General features: G+C 37.5%; 2 protein-coding genes across 7 annotated transcripts in view; both read left to right on the top strand.

Annotated features, from left to right (window-relative positions):
* Positions 1-218: 218 nt before the first annotated feature.
* cflarb (CASP8 and FADD-like apoptosis regulator b) lies at positions 219-6,186 on the top strand. 3 transcript variants are annotated; one of them, XM_026272603.1, is made up of 10 exons: positions 219-273; positions 957-1,241; positions 1,329-1,434; positions 1,534-1,669; positions 2,051-2,112; positions 2,203-2,266; positions 2,703-2,755; positions 3,128-3,203; positions 3,724-4,240; positions 4,911-6,186. In XM_026272603.1, the coding sequence occupies exons 2-10, from the start codon at positions 958-960 to the stop codon at positions 5,038-5,040; spliced, it is 1,428 nt and encodes a 475-aa protein (XP_026128388.1). In that variant the 5' UTR covers positions 219-273; position 957; the 3' UTR covers positions 5,041-6,186. The 3 variants fall into 3 exon arrangements, with proteins under 3 accessions (XP_026128388.1, XP_026128386.1, XP_026128387.1); XM_026272601.1 differs by having other exon boundaries at positions 3,125-3,203; XM_026272602.1 differs by having other exon boundaries at positions 235-273; positions 941-1,241; positions 3,125-3,203.
* Positions 6,187-6,339: 153 nt separating this feature from the next.
* The window catches only part of dip2a (disco-interacting protein 2 homolog A), a 108,904-nt gene continuing 97,783 nt past the window's right edge, over positions 6,340-17,460 (top strand). For all 4 annotated transcript variants that reach the window (XM_026272597.1, XM_026272598.1, XM_026272596.1 and 1 more), the window contains exon 1: positions 6,340-6,833. In XM_026272597.1, coding sequence (XP_026128382.1) covers positions 6,710-6,833 — 124 coding nt within the window. In that variant the 5' untranslated portion in view covers positions 6,340-6,709. The remainder of the gene's footprint in view (positions 6,834-17,460) is intronic.

The following is a 17,460-nucleotide window of genomic DNA, read 5'->3' as shown; positions in this document are numbered from 1 at the left end:
AAATTATCATCTAGGCCAAGCGAAATTAGAATATGAAGATATGTACAGTTTGTTCTCTCTCTCTCTCTCTCTCTCTCTCTCTCTCTCCACAATTTATGTCATAAAAAGGCTATCAACAAAAGATACTATTTAAAAAAAGACCCAATGTAAACATGACGTGCATTCCCCGCCCACTTTTTCGTTCCTCTTTCCTTTCCGAGTAAATTGCATCACTGGAATCTCTGAGAATTACCACTATATCTCTCATTCAGTCAGAAGGACAGATCTCTTGAGGTAAGGCTTACAGTTCTGTCTTTTTATTCGAGAATAAAGAGTTATTTACTTAATCTCCACATAAAACACGTAGCAGTTTTTTTTAAGAGTGCTCACAAAACTTTACCGCACTGAAGCTTATCATAGTTCAGGAATCATAACCATATAGTGGTGTCATTTGTAACTATACGTTATAACCATATACGCTATAAATGCGCCTAAAGATATTGTTAACATAGCTTCAAAAATAAATGATGATATAAAGTCTTAAATAATTTTAACCAGAAGATACGATATTTATTTAATACAATAAATGATAGGTAATATGTAACGTAATGCTATTTTGGCAGAAACGCTCGCTGTTTATTAGACTATTATTATTATCATTATTATTATTATTATTGTGATAGACGAATATCGTAGTATGATGTAGATGGGTATCATGTGAATATACATAAACGAAATACCCCAGCATTCACCCGCACTGAGTCAGATCCTGCTGTTATGCTTTGGCTTGTACATTTTCAAATGCTTTATAATTGTGAAAGTAATGACCTGACTCACCATAACACATTACAAGAAATACATTTAAGACAAGAAATGAATCCTGCCTACTCTAAAACCCTAAACGTTTGTAAATGAACTAAATTCCCCATTTAAGAGTGGTTCTTCTTTTTAATAATGGCAGTTTTTGTCTGGAGCAGAATGTCGAGCCTGTATCACACCATCAGTCAGATCACTGATGAGCTCAGCACTGATGAATGCAAGCGCATCTCTTACCTGTGCGGTGCTCTCGACACGGACAAGTTCTCTGCAGACCCCAGAGGCATGTTACAATCTGTGCTGTGCCAGATGAGGATGGATTACGTGTTTCTCATGGAGCTCATTCTGAAGATAAAACGCTATGATCTGCTGCGAGAAGTGCTGAGCACCAACAAGAGCACGGTTGAGGGGCTGCTGAAAAACAGCCATTCTGTGTCCGAATACAGGTAATGCCCCCTCTATGAGCGAATCGCAATGTATGCACAGTGTGGGGTTTTTAAGAGAAGGTTTTAACCTGGACGTTGTGTTTGCAGAGTGCTGATGGCTGATGTTAGTGAGGACATGGACACAGAAAACCTAAAGTCCTTGGCATTCTTACTCCGAGGCACTTTACCAAAGCACAAACTGGAAAATGTCCAGGTACGATGAACCGGAAGCTCTGTTCTTCATGTGTCGAACACAAATGTTTCATGTCTGGGGCTGAAATGAGTTTTTTTTTTTTGGAACATGCACTCGCAGAGTTTCTTAGACATTGTGGTGGAGCTGGAGAAACTCGACCAGCTCTCCAGTGAGAAGATGGACTTGATCGAACACTGCCTGAGGTCCATCCACAGGGCCGATCTAGCGAAAAAGATCAGTCACTACCAGCAGACGGGTAAGAACTGCCAGCTTCATGTTGTTATTGATGTTTTTGTAGATGCAACCATATAATACACATTAAGTATTAGACCTGTTCCCTCATTCAGAGGGGTTTAGGCTACAGTATGTCATTAACATGATACAATCTCAGAAAAATAACATACAAAGCTGTCACTGGGATGTAGCCTTAGCATCATATTCACCCCTAAAGGGGGCATTTTTAGTCATTTAAAAGTACATAGCAGGTCCCTTTGGAAAGTTACTGCCCCTGTGAAAGATTCAGTTCCTCTTTCCTACTTAGCCTTTTTTGGTAGTACTTTCTGTTGTGTCATCACTTTAAGGAAATGAACCTTTCGTTTTCTTTTTTTTTTTAAATAACTGAAAACCGCTTTTGCAGCGCTAATGACCAAACAAGGATCTTCACCTCCGGACAGACTGACGTTCTGCACAGCGCCATCGGTGAGATTGTATTTGGTTGCTCTGTTTCACTTCAGATGTTTCATATTTCCATAATCTTTACTTAAGTTTGAATGTTTGCTTCATTCACAGCCGAGCAGTTCATTCAGTGTCTCATCAGCTTCCCGTAACATCTGGCCAGTTTCCAAACTCTGTGGTGAGTTCATTCAAAAATGAGACAGAGTGAGGGAAAATAAATCTCCCACAATTTCCGTTATTAGTATCATCCAATTAGAGTCATCAAAACGAGAAAAAGCTTTCAGTATTAGAGTCATCAAAACAAAAAAATATTTTATGCGAATGCGACCAAAAATCGTGATAATCTTAATATTTTCACTACACTGTAGAAAAATAAATTGTTGAGAAAAGTTCAAAGCAATATTATTCATTCAGATTTTCAGAAAGAGACTGGTGTTATATTTGTGACCCCTCTGAAAAATATCCTAAATATGTGTATTTAATCAGGTGTGTAACAGTGCACTATGTGCTGTGTAATTGTCTAAATATGTATATCTATTTATGTATCCATCTAAATGTTGTTTTATCTTTTGTCTTTTCTTGTTTTTATTAATTATTTGTATTTGTGTTTTTAGAAAAACCGACCGCAGTGAAGAAGAAACTACTTGGCACTAGCTCTTATTGTCAGGTAATTTAAATAAATAAATAAATACATATTTAATGAAATGCATATCATGAATTTTCGAATGAATCTGAAATGGTTCAATGCAAGGAGAACTGATGCTCAGCTAGTTCATTATGAAACGTTTTATTTAAAACAAAAGGTTTCATTTCATCCAGTTACAGTTTCATTACCTTTAGGGTGTTATTTGGTTTATTATTTATTATTTTAAGTAATAACAACATTTCCTAGTAACGTGTTATGGGTGCCGACTCCAAATATGAGTGAAACTGTTACTGTGGGTGAGAATGCCAGTGTGGAAGATTGTTATCAAGTGATGAATGTGGTCAAACCACAGTAAGAGATCAGTGTTGATATGATCTGTTTGATCTACAGCAGCTGGAGGAAGTGTACAGCATGCAGAGAGATCGCAGAGGAGTGTGTTTAATCATAGACTGTGTCGGCACTGAAGCAGGTGAGAAATCACTCATCTCATGTACTTTACACATTTATTCCTGTAATGTATACTGTATTTTCAGCATCATTATCACTCCAGTCTTTTGTGGCACATGATAATTAGCTGCTTATTATTATTATTAGTGTTGAAAACTGTTGTGCTGCTTACTATTTTTGTAGAAACCATCATTCTTTTCAGGATTATCTGATGAATAGACGTTTCAAAAGAACAGCTATGTTTAATTGAAATATAAATCTTATGTAACAATGCCTTTACTGTTACTTTTGATCAAATAAATGCATCCTCGATGAATAAAACTATTAATTGCATGTGTAGTTGAATGAGAATGAGCCATTTCTATTTACTAATTGCAATGCATTGCTATAACTCTTATTAAAGCAGAGTTTATTTGTAATTTTGTAAACTGAGCTTGAAATTGTAAGTCAGTTGAATGTATATGTCTGTTTGGTGGTTAGTAGCACTTAGTTGTGAAATAAATCACATTACCCTCTAGTAATGGCTTCTCTTTTCCTTGCAGATGAGCTGGAGCAGATATTTAAGGCCTTACACTTCTGTGTGGTCACGCACAAGCTGCTGAGTGTGAGAGACGTGCAGTCCGCTCTGAGGGAAGTGGCTCATCAGCAGGGTCACTATCGAGCGTCTGCGTTCGTCTGCTGCGTCATCAGCCGAAGCCGCTCATCAGATCTGCTGGCCACTGACTCTCACGGTCCAGGACTGAACCTGGACACTGTCAGACGCCTCTTCACCTCAGACTCCTGCCCGGGCCTGGCAGGCAAGCCTAAACTCTTCTTCATCCAGAGCTATGAAGAGTCAGAGGCTCAGAGCTGTGCTGGGTGTATGGGCTGTGGAGATGAGGAGGCTGGAGAGCTGGAGACAGACGCACCTGGGCTCTTATGCTGCAAGAGGACCGTCCCGGTGGACGCGGACATCTTCTGGAGTCACTGCTGGACTAAAGGACAACAGCTGGAGGTGCCAAACCATCGGTCTGTGTACCTGAGAGCCTTGAGAGCTTCATTAACTCAGGGACAGAAAAGGTAAGACTAACGCTTCGAAATATTTAGAATTACAAATATTGGAATGATTAAGATGTGTTTTTAAAATGACATTTATTCCTGTGATGCAGCGCTGAATTTTCAGCATCATTACTGCAGTCGTCAGTGTCATGTGATCCTTCAGAAATCACTCTGATATGCTGTGTCGATGCTCAAGAAACATTTATCATTTTCAATGTTACAGAAAGTTTTTGTTTTAAATAAATCCTGTTCTTTTGAACTTATTTCATCATGGAATCCCGAAAAATCCATCACAGTTTCCACCAAAATATTAAGTGGCACATCTGTTAATAATAAGACATGTTTCTTGAGCAGTAAATCTGTATATCAGAATGATTTCTGAAGAATCATGTGACACTGAAGACTGGAGTAATGATGCTGAATATTCAGCGCTGCATCACAGGAATAAATTACATTTTACAGTATATTCAAACAGAAAATAATTATTTTAAATTGTAATAATATTTCACAATACTAACTGAATAATAATACAGTTATTCCAAAGATTTTACTGTTATCATATAGTATACTGCATAAATTAGATTGCATATTTCTATATCTCTATCGGCTGTTTTGGACGAAGGGATTCATGGATTGATTGTATCTCTGGGCGTTATGTAAGTATCTCTAATTGTATTTTTATTCTTTTCAGGAGGACTCATTTGGTAGACTTGCACATGGCGGTGAATCGTGCAGTATATGAACACAATCACAAATCTCCAGAATCCTCGTACTTTTTAAATCTGAGACACACTCTCAGGAAGACAGTCTATTTGTCTTGATTCTGTCACGAACCCTTACGTTTAAGTGAAGGTAGATGACTGTTCAAGAACATCTGCTTTTCGAGTAGATGATCATCATAATGATGTCTCTATGAATTGTATCAATTATGATTTGCAGTATTTCAGTAAATAAGTCTCAGGTTTTGTTGTTGTAGTTTCCTATATTGTCCACATGTCGGCAGTGTTGTCCAGTGTTGACACCACGTGTTAAACTTGCCTTTAAAACATATGAACCGATTGCCCTTAATAAAACCAATCATGTATGTAATTTAATTGAATAAACTGGCAAAAGAAAGTTTTAACAAAAGTCCCAAACAATATTAAACTATTTGAATACTGATAGCTCCAGAAAGCCAAAGTGTAGTCACAGAAAACTGTTTCATGCATCAACATTACATTATAACTCATAGAGAGAGCTAGGATTCAATGTATTGAAATGCAGGTTTATTATTCAATTCTGTTTATCATTATATTTTATATGCATGTTTATTGTCATGATGTGTTTATGTTTGGCATTTAATGAAATTGGTGCTATTTGTAAACTTCTTGAAGTGTAAAGAATGACTCAGCATCGAATAAATACCAGGCTTTACTAAAGCGTTAAATCAAAAATCCGGTAACTTTATTTGACTTTTTTTTTTTGTATGTTTACAACTTCTTGCTTAACTAGCAAACATGTGCATTTTAAAAGAAAGAAAATCAACCCTGTTACTGTCATGACTGACATTATTTCCTTAAAAAACAACAATAACAACAACAACAACAACAACAACAACAAAAAACATTAAGAAACAGCCTCCTCAAAGCCAAGTAGTTTTTTCTCATGTTTTTTGATTTGACGTTCAACCCCGTTACCTTGGTTTTGTCAGGAGCTGATTAATGAAAAGTGGTTATTTGTATAATCAGCTTGTTCTTTCTAATAAAACCCATGTGTCATGACCTTGAGCACAATGTTGACTTGACACAATGATGAATTAAACCACTCCTCCTGTTACTGTCAACCCTGTTACCATAAACCCTGTTACTTCTTAAGGGTATAGCGCAATGTTTACCTTTAGCTTCAAGTGTCACAGTGCATATTTATTAACATTTGGCCCATGCTATAAATAGATATACATTATTTATCTGATAGAAAGCTTAGAATCTGAAAGAGATGTACTTCAATAAACATACAAAAGGCAAAATACTTTATTATAAAGAGAAACGGCTGATTAAGTGTTAGTATAGCAAGTGCAGCGCACTGCCAGTGCATGTCACTGGTGTGTGTGTGTTTGTGTGTGTGTGTGTGAGACACTGAAGCGCTGAATCTGTTCTCGCGCTGTTCCCAGCTGCTCTGCTGCAATGGCGAAGGTGGCGCTCTGAAGAACAGAGTTGGACGAGTTTCCCTTTGTTTTACGAAGCTTTCTTCAGTCATGCACGACCATCCAGCGTTTAATCCGGCTTGAAGAAGGGCGTGGATCTTCCATTTTATCAGCGGTCCGAGCGGCTGGGCTGTAAGCAAACGGCAGCCTATATGCAACCGCCCCGATACTTCTCACATCTGCATGCGATAAGCGACCAGCAGCAGCACCCACCCGCCCCTCTCTTTCCAGCAGCTGATCTGAGCCACAACAAGCCCTCTGGCCGGTGAGGACCTGGAGCTGTCTGAGTCGGACCCAGCTGGATCATTATGGCAGAGCGCAGTTCCACCGGATTACTGATGATGATGCTGGACCCGTCGCCGGCGATCGCGATGACTCTCCCGGCGGAGGTGCGCGAGAAGCTGGCGGAGCTCGAGCTGGAGCTCTCCGAGGGTGAGTCGCTGCTCTTCCATCTCCATGCCACGTTTTAGAGATCAGGGTTGCATCAGATTTCATATGAAAAGGGTTCATGCGTTATTATGGACGCATGCTGTTGACATACCCTTAAATACACACCTGTCCACATGCGCTCTAAAATATCTGATCTGTCATCGGTATGTTTTTACGGCAACCCTTCTGTACCTATAATAGCGGTGATGAAGATGATGACAGATGCAAAGCAGGTTCACTGTGGTGTCAGCAGTGCTTCAGACCCGATAAAAGCAATGCAATATAAAGGACAACAAATACACAAAATCACATGTAGCCTAATAAAACTGCTGTTACTTTTGGCAAACAACAGAAACAGTTTAGGAATAATCATATTGGTCGTGATGTGTGTGTTTGAAGGCTCAGGAATGAATGCAATACTTTTAGATTCATACAATTATGATTTTCAGGTTGTAGAAAACTGTATGCAATACATCTGGACTATTTGTTCCAAGCAAACTGCTCAGTATTCTCACTATGCTATCTGGCTAAATGGAAATTTCTGACAAGAACAACAGCCTGCTTTGCATGTCATGTCTGTGCTGCAAATCTTCCCTAACAGATCGTTTGCTGATAAGAATATTGATTAAACTTGTAGGTCCTCACATATTAAGAATTTGTATCAATATATTGTCTCTACCATATTAAAACCTGACATGGAGACAAAGTCACAGATCCATTCTGATTACTTTTTCTAACAACTCCTACAAGAGATTGATTATTAAAAAGAAAAAAAACCTTTATCATATAGGCTAATATAAGATGTGCTGAACTGCAGTGGTAGTGGAACCTTTTAAACTGGAGCATGTCTTCTGTGTAAATGCACAGCAGGAAGAGTTCAAACTGAACTAATTAGACCAACCATGTGCTGTTTTCTTGAGATCTTCCAGCACTTCAGTGAGGGAGGGGAATGAAAATTAGTTTATGATTTGATGACTGTTATTTTAATGAAATTCACAATTACAGGGCTGTTTTTTTAAAGGGATACTCCACCCCAAAATGAAAATGTTGTCATTAATCACTTACCCCCATGTTGTTCCAAACCCGTAAAAGCTTAGTTTGTCTTCAGAACACAATTTAAGATATTTTGGATGAAAATCGGGAGGCTTGTAACCGTCCCTTTGACTGCCAAGTAAAATACACTGTCAAGGTCCAGACAATTATTAAAGACATCGTCAGAATAGTCCATCTGCCATCAGTGGTTCAACCGTAACGCAATGAAGCAACAAGAATATTTTTGTACATGAAGAAAACAAAAATAATGACTTTATTCAGCAAGTCGTCTCCTCTGTGTCTCTCTGCATCACCGTAGCACTATTTTTGAGATTATGGGCAGAATGCAGGCAGCGTACGTTCTTCTGTTTCAGCCGCAACACAAGGATGCACTGTTTTCTTTCACAACAAAGTGTAAAACACATAGAAAACCTATTCTTGTGGTGCCGCTGATACAGAAGAGCCTACACTATCTCGCTGCCTGCGTTCAGCTCATATTCTCCAGAATGGCGCTGTACGGTGATGAGGAGAGACACAGAGGAGACAAATTGTTAATAAAGTCGTTATTTTTGTTTTCTTCACGTACAAAAAGTGACTGTAAAGACTAACACTGATACAAAAAAGCTGTTCTTTTAAACTTTTTATTCATTAAAAAAATGTATGCAGTGCTGACCTAGATTTCATTTGATTGTCTCTGGGAAGGTAGCACCAGACCTAGTTTCTTAGCAGGCTGAGGGAAGTTTCACTGTTGTGATCTTTTAAAAGGAGACAGTAAATCCAAACTAGCAGTATACTGCTGACATACTGTGTCACCGCTGAAATCTCCATTTAGTCTAAGTCTACATTTCCTTATGTACCGTTAGATTTTTGCTTGGTTAACAAGAGGTGAACAACACAAACACAACAGGATTGCAGAAAACAGCCGAACCCCTGTCTGCTTCCTGTTTGCATGTGCATAACTTCCTGTCCTGCACACTGTCTGATAGACATTGTTTTCCTTTATCCTTTCATTGCTGACATCACCAGGCCCAACTCTAAAAGACCCTCAGAATCATGTTATGCAGCGTGCTTCTTAATAGGAATTTAAAAGTGAATTGATGTTTTCTGATTTCAGTTAATTTCCTTGAAATTGAGGTTGATTCTGAATTTAAAAAGGTTGAATTTGTGTACTGCACCAGAGGTTCAAAGGTCATGTGGTATAAATTGTTCTCAACATTGAGAAAGAACAGTGACCTTAGGTTGAGGGATTTTTTTTCTTTCCAAGGACGCTGCTTTATTGTTATTCTTGGCTAAAGATGATCAGAGATGTTAATGGAGAATCACACTTCAAACTGCAGTGCGGTTCAGGACCCTGGCTCTGAGAAAACAGCCCTGAGGCTCTTTCTCTAGTCTTTTTGAGGTTTTAAAATCCATTGATGTAGTCCTGCTAATGATTTTGGATGATCGTGCAGGTGGATGAAGGAGTCATGTTTAATCACACCACATTGTTAGCTAAGTTCAGCCATAATAGATGTGTAGGTCTTAAGGGAGGCTTGATGTTCCTGAGCTGAGTGTAATAGACAGGCATATGAATAACTTCAGTGTAAATCATTCGCTTGTTTAACTGAAATGTTTTGCAGTGTATTGGCAGTAATGGGATGTAGTCTGTGTGATAGTGGCTTGAGTAGAACAATTGTTTAAATCAGTCCAAGTCATCTGTTGAATTGTGGGTTAGCTATTTGTATAGTAATGCACAGGGTGTCAGTGCTATGTTGTTCTATTTGTTATAATAGGGTATGAGACTAGACATTTAATAATATACGCTTCTTTCCAATATTGTTACCTATAGAATAACTCTTTAAAGTCCCCATGAAATCAAAATTAAAGTTCTTTGGGTGTTAGGTTATTTATAAGGCAGTGTGCTCCAAAACAGTGACAAAATTCGCAATTAAAAGATATAAGCATTCACATTGTTTCAAGATACAAGATGTCACATTGTACTTTACCTTCTCATCAAATCTTCTGCCCAATCAAATGCTCTCTAGAATCTGAAGAGCCCGCCCCCTACACTATAAATAGACACTGAAGAGCGGGTTAAGATCAGTCACAACGTAGTATTTCCTGTACGGTGAATGGCTTGTAGTGCACAATGTAAGTAATAGGCAATGATACAGTGTAAATAAACTTTAGACTGGTGCAAATAAGGTCTGGTTTCATGTTGTTTCACTGAAACCACAGCAGCACACATTGTCTGATCCAGACTTTGGCTCCGGTTCAGAGATGCGATCGCACGGAGAGGATCATATGCACGAGTGGGCATATATTAAAACTACACAGCCTCAGCATTTTTATGCTCACCACTATTTTGTTTTACTAAGAGTTTCATATTGAATCTAGGGGGTAATCTATTAGACAGTGGCTGTCAATCGTGGCTTTACCGAGCTCAACGGCTCTGGCCCGACCAGATATAAACAAAATGCTATTGGCTATTTTAAAAGGGGGGCGGGGATGCTCTATGTCCTGCCCTCTCTTCCTGTTTCAGTTGAAATTACGTCACCACATAGAATAACACTGTGTGTTTCAAGGCACTTCAGGGGACCATTAAAGTTCATGCACATGCTTTCCTCTTCCAATGTAAACAACGCTGACTATGTTGCATGCTTTCCCGTTCTTGGGTACTCTCCAAAATGTTGGAAGATGTAACCCGGTTGTTAAATAAGTTATGATTTTTTTTTTTTCGTAGTATTCTCGTAGCTTCGCAAAACTGAATTTGAGCCACTGAATTTCCATGAACTTACTGTGTTTCTGAACCAGGGAACATTTCAGTTGCATTGCTGTCTATGGGAGGATCAGAGAGCTCTCGGATTCCTTCAAAAATATCTTAATTTGTGTTTTGACATGAGGGTGAGTAATTCATGACAGAAATTTAAATTTTGGGTGAACTAATCCTTTAAGTACACAGTCACATATCTTTGTATTTTTGTAATTTCTAAACAATTTGTTTGCCTTTTTTTTTTTTTTTAGTTTTTAATGTTGTGATTCACCTCATAGCTGATTGCTTTGGCTTATAGCTTCTAACTAAAAAAAAAAAAACATGAAAAAAAAAAACATGCTGTTACACACTATAGTGATATCCTGTAGACCAGTAGCTGGAGTCCATGTTTGGCTCCTCCTTCAATTAAATGCACTGATATCTGAGAATATTTTGTGGGTATTGCTAAATGAGATATCAATTTCAGTACCTCCTTTCCACTTCTAAAACAAACCCTTGTTTGTCCAATTTAAGCATCGTTCCCGATATACTTCACAGACTTCCCTGACACTTTTTTTTTTTCACAGTACAGGGCTGTCACAGAGAAAAGTGTGATTTCAAGACACCTTTGTCAGGAAATCCAGACATTTAGCATGTGGTTCATCAGCTTCAACTCAGATTTGAGCAGATCTAATTGTGGGAGGGACTCATCTCATCAATGAGAAGTTACATAGCATGTCCTGACATTCTCATAAGGTTTTCATGGGAAAGGTGCACAGGCGTAAGACTTTGATCGGGGAGCCATGCAGACATGCCGAGCTGTTGACCTCGATATGGATCAGCACTGGAGAGATGGGGCGTAAATGAGTGCAGGAAGACAAATAGTGTACATTAACTCCTGCGGCGAGGCTCTGCTCGTCCAGATAATTCATTCCCTCTCTCATTTTTTCATATCTCCACTTTGCCTCATAGCTCACCCCTCTGGTTTGTAGCAATGCCTCAAAAACACATTATAGCAAAACATCTGTATGTATTGCTCAATGTCTGAAAGTGAAGGAGAGGATGTAGTCTAGCCTAACAACAGTCATATGTCAAGTCATGTGAAGAATTCAACGCAAAATGACTTCAACTAGATGGAACTCAGCATCGCTAAGTTTGTCCATTGCTAGTTCTTTCTTCTCATGTGGTCAGTCAGGCGACTGCAGGCATGTGGTGTTTTCTGCAGAATGAGAGGCGTCTGGTGTAATGGTTTGAATGCTTGTGGTCAGTATTGGTTTGGGTTTGTACGTCACTATTAGGATGCACCAATTAGATTCATTTGAGGCTGAATTTGTGCTGTTCTTTCTTACCCTTTAGAGATAGTTTATTAACATTTAGATTACGGAACGCTTCGCTGTTAATTAGTTGGTTTAGCATGCTTGTTGCTAGCTTATTTGCTGTTTATTAGTACTTATAAAGCACATGTTAATACATGAGCATATTCTAGATCCCATAACTCCCATTCCACATACCTAGGGCCCTACGAAATCCATTTTATTTTTGGAAGCGGCTATTTACACTAAGTGCAAATAACTATCAATTCTATTTACACTATGTTAAAATAGCAGTATTTGATGGTATTTATACTACTTATTGCAAATAGTGGCAATTATCTGCACCTCAGTGTTATAGTATACATTATATACAGTAGGCGATATTGTAATAACATATTGTGTAAATTATCATTTTTATTCAAATTATTAAATGGATGCCCCCTTATTGGGACAATAAAGCCCACCCTACACCTACCCTAACCCTACCTGATACTTTATTTTCAACTTTTCTATAATTTCCTTAAATATTTATTGAAAATAAATGCCTTTATGATGTAATAAAAAATTTGAAAAGGGAGAATTTTTTTTTTTTTTGGCAAAGGCAGGTTCGAACTCAGGTTGATTGCATTAAAACGCACATGCCTTACCATCTACTCCACTGGAACTGATGTTTGCCCAATCACATGCTGTTAGTGTAAATAGACTACTTAGTCTACTTAGACTTAATCTACATAGCACTTAGTTAATTATTATTATTATTTTTTTTAATTTCCAAGACTCTGTTTTTATGGTTCAATAATAATAAGAAAAATAATCAAAAAGCACGTCTTATTATTTGAAACCATGAAACCTTTAACAATTTAACAGGAATTTATTGAACAGAAATAAAAAATATTTTTAAAGCCCTATGAAATTACTATTAGAATATCATCAAAAAGTTGATTTATTTAAATAATTCCATTAAAAAATCAATTTTTCAAATTGTCATATCATCAGCCCATGAGATCGATGATACACGATATTATCGTGTATGGGTGGAGCAAGAGAGAAACTCTTCGTTCTTGTTATAGCATAACTATTTGGTGTTTTAAACCACGCAGGTGCTCGCGAGAGACTATGGAATCACCAATAATTGAAAAAATATATACTTTCAAACATACTGACTGATTTAACCAACGTTAATTATAAAAATACTGTATTTAAAACAGATAGTTCATATATAGTCGGACGCAATGGTCATATCGGACACATCCAGGGACAAATTTGCAGCTTCTGCGCACGGAAGTTATCCGTCTAAATGCCAACGGTGAAAATCAATAGTAGATTCCAAAGACGTCCAACAGTTTAACACTAATATTGGACATAAATGAACACGGTAAATATAAAGTATTCAAAACAGGCGGCAGAGTGAACTTATCATTCATAGCGAATCTCACTTGGTCCTTCTACTTCATCAGAACATAGTGAGTGTTATAAGTTAAGTTATCAGTCTTTAAGAGAAGGACTACATGATAACCACTATGGATGATAAGTTCGCTCTGTCGCCTTGTTCTTATTATTTTATTTGTAACTGTAAGGAAGAGTTAATCTGTCGTGTATGAGATGAGCGTGTTGCCGTGTAGCAGCCGTTAAATGTGTGGGACACCAACTCCTCATTTTCTATCTCTTTCATTTCATGGATTTAACGAGTTATTTGAGTCAAAGCGGTACAACTTCAGCGACTGCAGGCTCTAATCCTCTATTGCGCGCGTGTGCCAAATGCGATGCTAAAGTGAAATAGCTGGGCAGTTTGATAGCCTAATTATAATAGGCTGCCTCATAAAAATAATAATAATAGTTATTATCATTATAATCTAATACATTAATATGAGAATGAGCCTAATATCGTCTTGATGATCGACAGAGAAATCTGCTTATGTCGATATCTTTGACTATCGTCGATACACAATACTATCGTCTATCTGCACAACCCTATTTTCCACTCAATTCGGACTAGGGCCGTACATAACCACTACAACAACTACCTTACTTAATATCAATAATCAGCAAATGAGGGGTTTATTGAGGGAAAGTGTTCCCTAATCTAAAGTGTTTCAAATTCTTTCATTACACATATAGTTTTTGTTTAGGTTAACAACACAAATCACAAATAATTGATTTAGAGAGAGAGAGAGAGAGAGAGAGAGAGAGAGAGAGAGAGAGAGATTCTGTTACTGCAGGAAATACCTCAGACAGAATGCCTCCATGCATGGTACAAACATGTACCAAATGTGGATGGTGGAACATTTATTTCTTTCTTTGCAGGAAACATTTCACCCCTAGTCTATATATAACTGTTTGTTATTGCTGGTTTGAGTGCTTGTTAGTGTTTCATTGTCCCTGGTCAACAACGTCAAAGTCATATTCCCATCTTGTTGCCATATTTGTGGTCTGACCATGTTCAGTTTGTCCAGCTGTTGTGTTTTATATTCAGTGGGTTTCTTCCAGGAACACAGCGCTGAGAAAGAAGTGTGGGACTGTGATAAGACTGTACAGCCCTGACTCTTCATTCAAGCACCAGCTCTGGATGTGTCTCCCTCCAGGGTTTCTGTGTTTCAGGGGCTTTCTGTGGTCTTTTGATGGAGCTTTCATTAGTGTAAGGCCAAGACAGAAGTAAGAGTTTGTCTGGAGGTTTCCTCGGGCAGATTGTGAGGTTGAATTAAGACATGTCTTGGGTTCAGGCAGCGGTGCTTGGTGAGACAAGAGAACACATACAAACATGTTGAATAAAATCTGCTGTACGATTTACTTTGAAACTGTTTTCACTCTAAATTTGTTAGTACATTTCGCAAACAGTGACAACGAACGTTTGAAGGACGTTTGAAGTAGAAAGTGTGTATTATATATTTTATTGTCAAATTTACTTTTATTTCCAACTTCAGAGAGCATGTTGCCTGCTGTTTCTGTGGGAAGTAAATCTAGATAAAAGACAATCAAATACTCAACACAATATTGCACTTGGTGGAAGTTAAATTTAGTTCCTTCAGTTTGGTTTGGTTTGATTTCGTGGACTCTTTAAGGTTGGGAGCACACTTGAGGGGAACTTTCTTTCCTGTATTCTGGTCTGATTACTGGATCGGGATGAAAAGGTCAGGTCAATCTCGGACTGTGAACCGCCTCACATGACTCAACATTTCCTCAGCGTGTAATCATAGCACACGGGTGGGCTGGATCTTCAGAGACACACCCACTCCAGCGTAACCCTCACAACGTGCCATTTCTGGAAGGTACATAAAAAGAAATGCATTTCTAGTAAAGGGCCACACAGATTACAGGAACATGTTTTGAGAAACAAGAAACCATTCATTTTGTAGCCATTTTCTATTAGTGACAGTTGTTTTGCATATAATATATATATATATATATATATATATATATATATATATATATATATATATTATACATTCTTTTTTTTTTTACATTTTACTCTGTGAAAAAAAAGAATTCATTATTAAAGCTTGTTTTGTCTTTCTACTTCCAAATGTAATGTTTAATCTAATGTGTTTCTGTGAAATTTACTATCCATTTATGAGCTTAAACAGTTTCAAATAAATCCTACACCATTTCTTTTTTTCAGTAAATGTACAATTAAAAATACATCTTCAACCTGTATTAATCTTAATACTCAGTTCAGCATTTTCTAATTCATTTCTACAATCAAACGTTGTAATTTAAAATATAATCTGTTCACATTTAGCAGTGCGCAAACAAAGAACAAATGTATAGTTATTAACTAAGATTAAAATGAATACTGTAGAAATACATTGGTTATTATAAGTTTTAGCTACTACTTGTTAACAGTTGTAACATATTGTAAATGTGGATATTTCTACTCAATAGCAATATATATGATGCTTGGAAGACAATATTTAGGGAAATGGCACCTTTTTTTATAGCAGGTGTAATGATTATTAATAATGATTATTAATAATAAGCAAAATATAATTTCCCCTGCCTAAGTATGTATGACACAAGTTTTATCATGCATTGTAGGAAGAAACTCTGACACATTGATGCATTATTATGTTTTTAATGAGTGAACATTTAACTTTGACACCCATCTCTTTAATAAAAGAAAATGATTGATAATCACTTTTAATAAACCTCCAATGCTCAAGTACAGAATTCAAGTGTTTGTATGATTGACTAGCATGAAATTGTTTCCTTTATTTTTCTAAACTTCCACCATGTGCTGGCCGCCGTAGGGAAAAGAAAGCTCGTCCTTGGCTGCTGACTCACACCCAAACAGTATCCCAGCTATATAAACTCTGATGTGCTGGTTTTAGCCAAGAACCCATGCGAGATACACAAGGCTTTTTGCCTGCGGCTGTGGAGAATAGATTTTCTGAGGGGGTCATAAATTTTTTAAGCTTGTGCCTGAAAGCATGGCAAGACTTCAGAGTGTTATGCCGCACACTGTGCTGTTGTATATAGGTGTGTGTGCGAGAAAGAGCATGTGTGTATTTGTATTTGTCTCTGGGTTTGTTGTTTTATGTCCCATGTTCTGTTTGTTGAAATGAGTCTCTTCTCTTTCGAAGGCTCAAGCGTCCCGCCGTATGCCATACTAGGTCACAAATGGGTTTCTTTCACTGATGTTTATTTTTTGCATGACTTCTTTCGTTTCATGCTATTAGATTAAATATCACTTATTAATGAACTGCACTATATGTTATTGCTGCTTTGAGTTCATTCAACTTATAATAAGCCCACCACATCACATTTCAACCTATTGCACGCACTGTTCTTTTTGCTTTTTGGGGCTAGTCATGTTTTATTTAACCATGTTTCTGTTAGCACTGTCTACAGCTCGGACTAATGGAGTCACTCAGCATTTTTATAGGGGCACTGATCTATTTCTAAAAACCTTTTGTTTGGACAGTTACCAAAATAGATTTTTTCACATCATTTGCAGCTACATAACATCCTTTCACATCATCCATATGTCTGATCCAAAATTGAGCTGGGTCGCTAAATGAAATAAGTGAAGCACACAACAGATGCTCACAATCCTTACCTGTAGTCTTATGCTCCGATATACTTGCAAAGTTCCTTTTTGTTGTTAGCTAAGGGGTTAAAAGTAGAAAAAAGAAAGGGCGGAGCCCCAGAGCCACACCTAGATATTACATCATAACCACGGACCAATGTAGTTTGAAGGTGCTTAATAATGAGAAATCTGCTTTGATAGGTTGTTTAAAATTCCAAAACGGACTCCAAGCATACTTTGTTCGGCCCTGATTTTGTTCAAATTTTGCTTTGATTTTATATTAGCATGTTGCTATAGGCGGCACACAAAGTCTTTTTCACGCAATTAACTCAAATGAACACTAATAAAGTGGGAACACATTAGTGGAACTTAGGTGAGCTTTAGTGGGAAAGAAGCTCTGTTGTCCATCATTATTAGTGTAGTGATGCATGAAGCAATGCTTTGTATTCAAATTCAACATAAACAGCTTTATATTGGTCGACCTGGTGAAAATGCATTTTCAAAATTTAACAAACTTGAATGCAAAATCTT

This window comes from Carassius auratus, chromosome 9 (assembly GCF_003368295.1).
Source record: "Carassius auratus strain Wakin chromosome 9, ASM336829v1, whole genome shotgun sequence".
Taxonomy (NCBI): Eukaryota; Metazoa; Chordata; class Actinopteri; order Cypriniformes; family Cyprinidae; genus Carassius; species Carassius auratus.
The sequence above is the reverse complement of the archived record's forward strand: the minus strand, read 5'-3'. Positions and strand labels throughout refer to the sequence as shown.

Excerpts from the sequence above, each read along its gene's own strand:
- cflarb (XM_026272601.1), top strand. The coding sequence starts at position 958 with ATGTCGAGCCTGTATCACACCATCAGTCAGATCACTGATGAGCTCAGC. Across the intron at positions 1,670-2,050 it reads CAGTCACTACCAGCAGACGG|CGCTAATGACCAAACAAGGA; the intron begins GTAAGAACTGCC and ends CCGCTTTTGCAG. Across the intron at positions 3,204-3,723 it reads CTGTGTCGGCACTGAAGCAG|ATGAGCTGGAGCAGATATTT; the intron begins GTGAGAAATCAC and ends TTTTCCTTGCAG.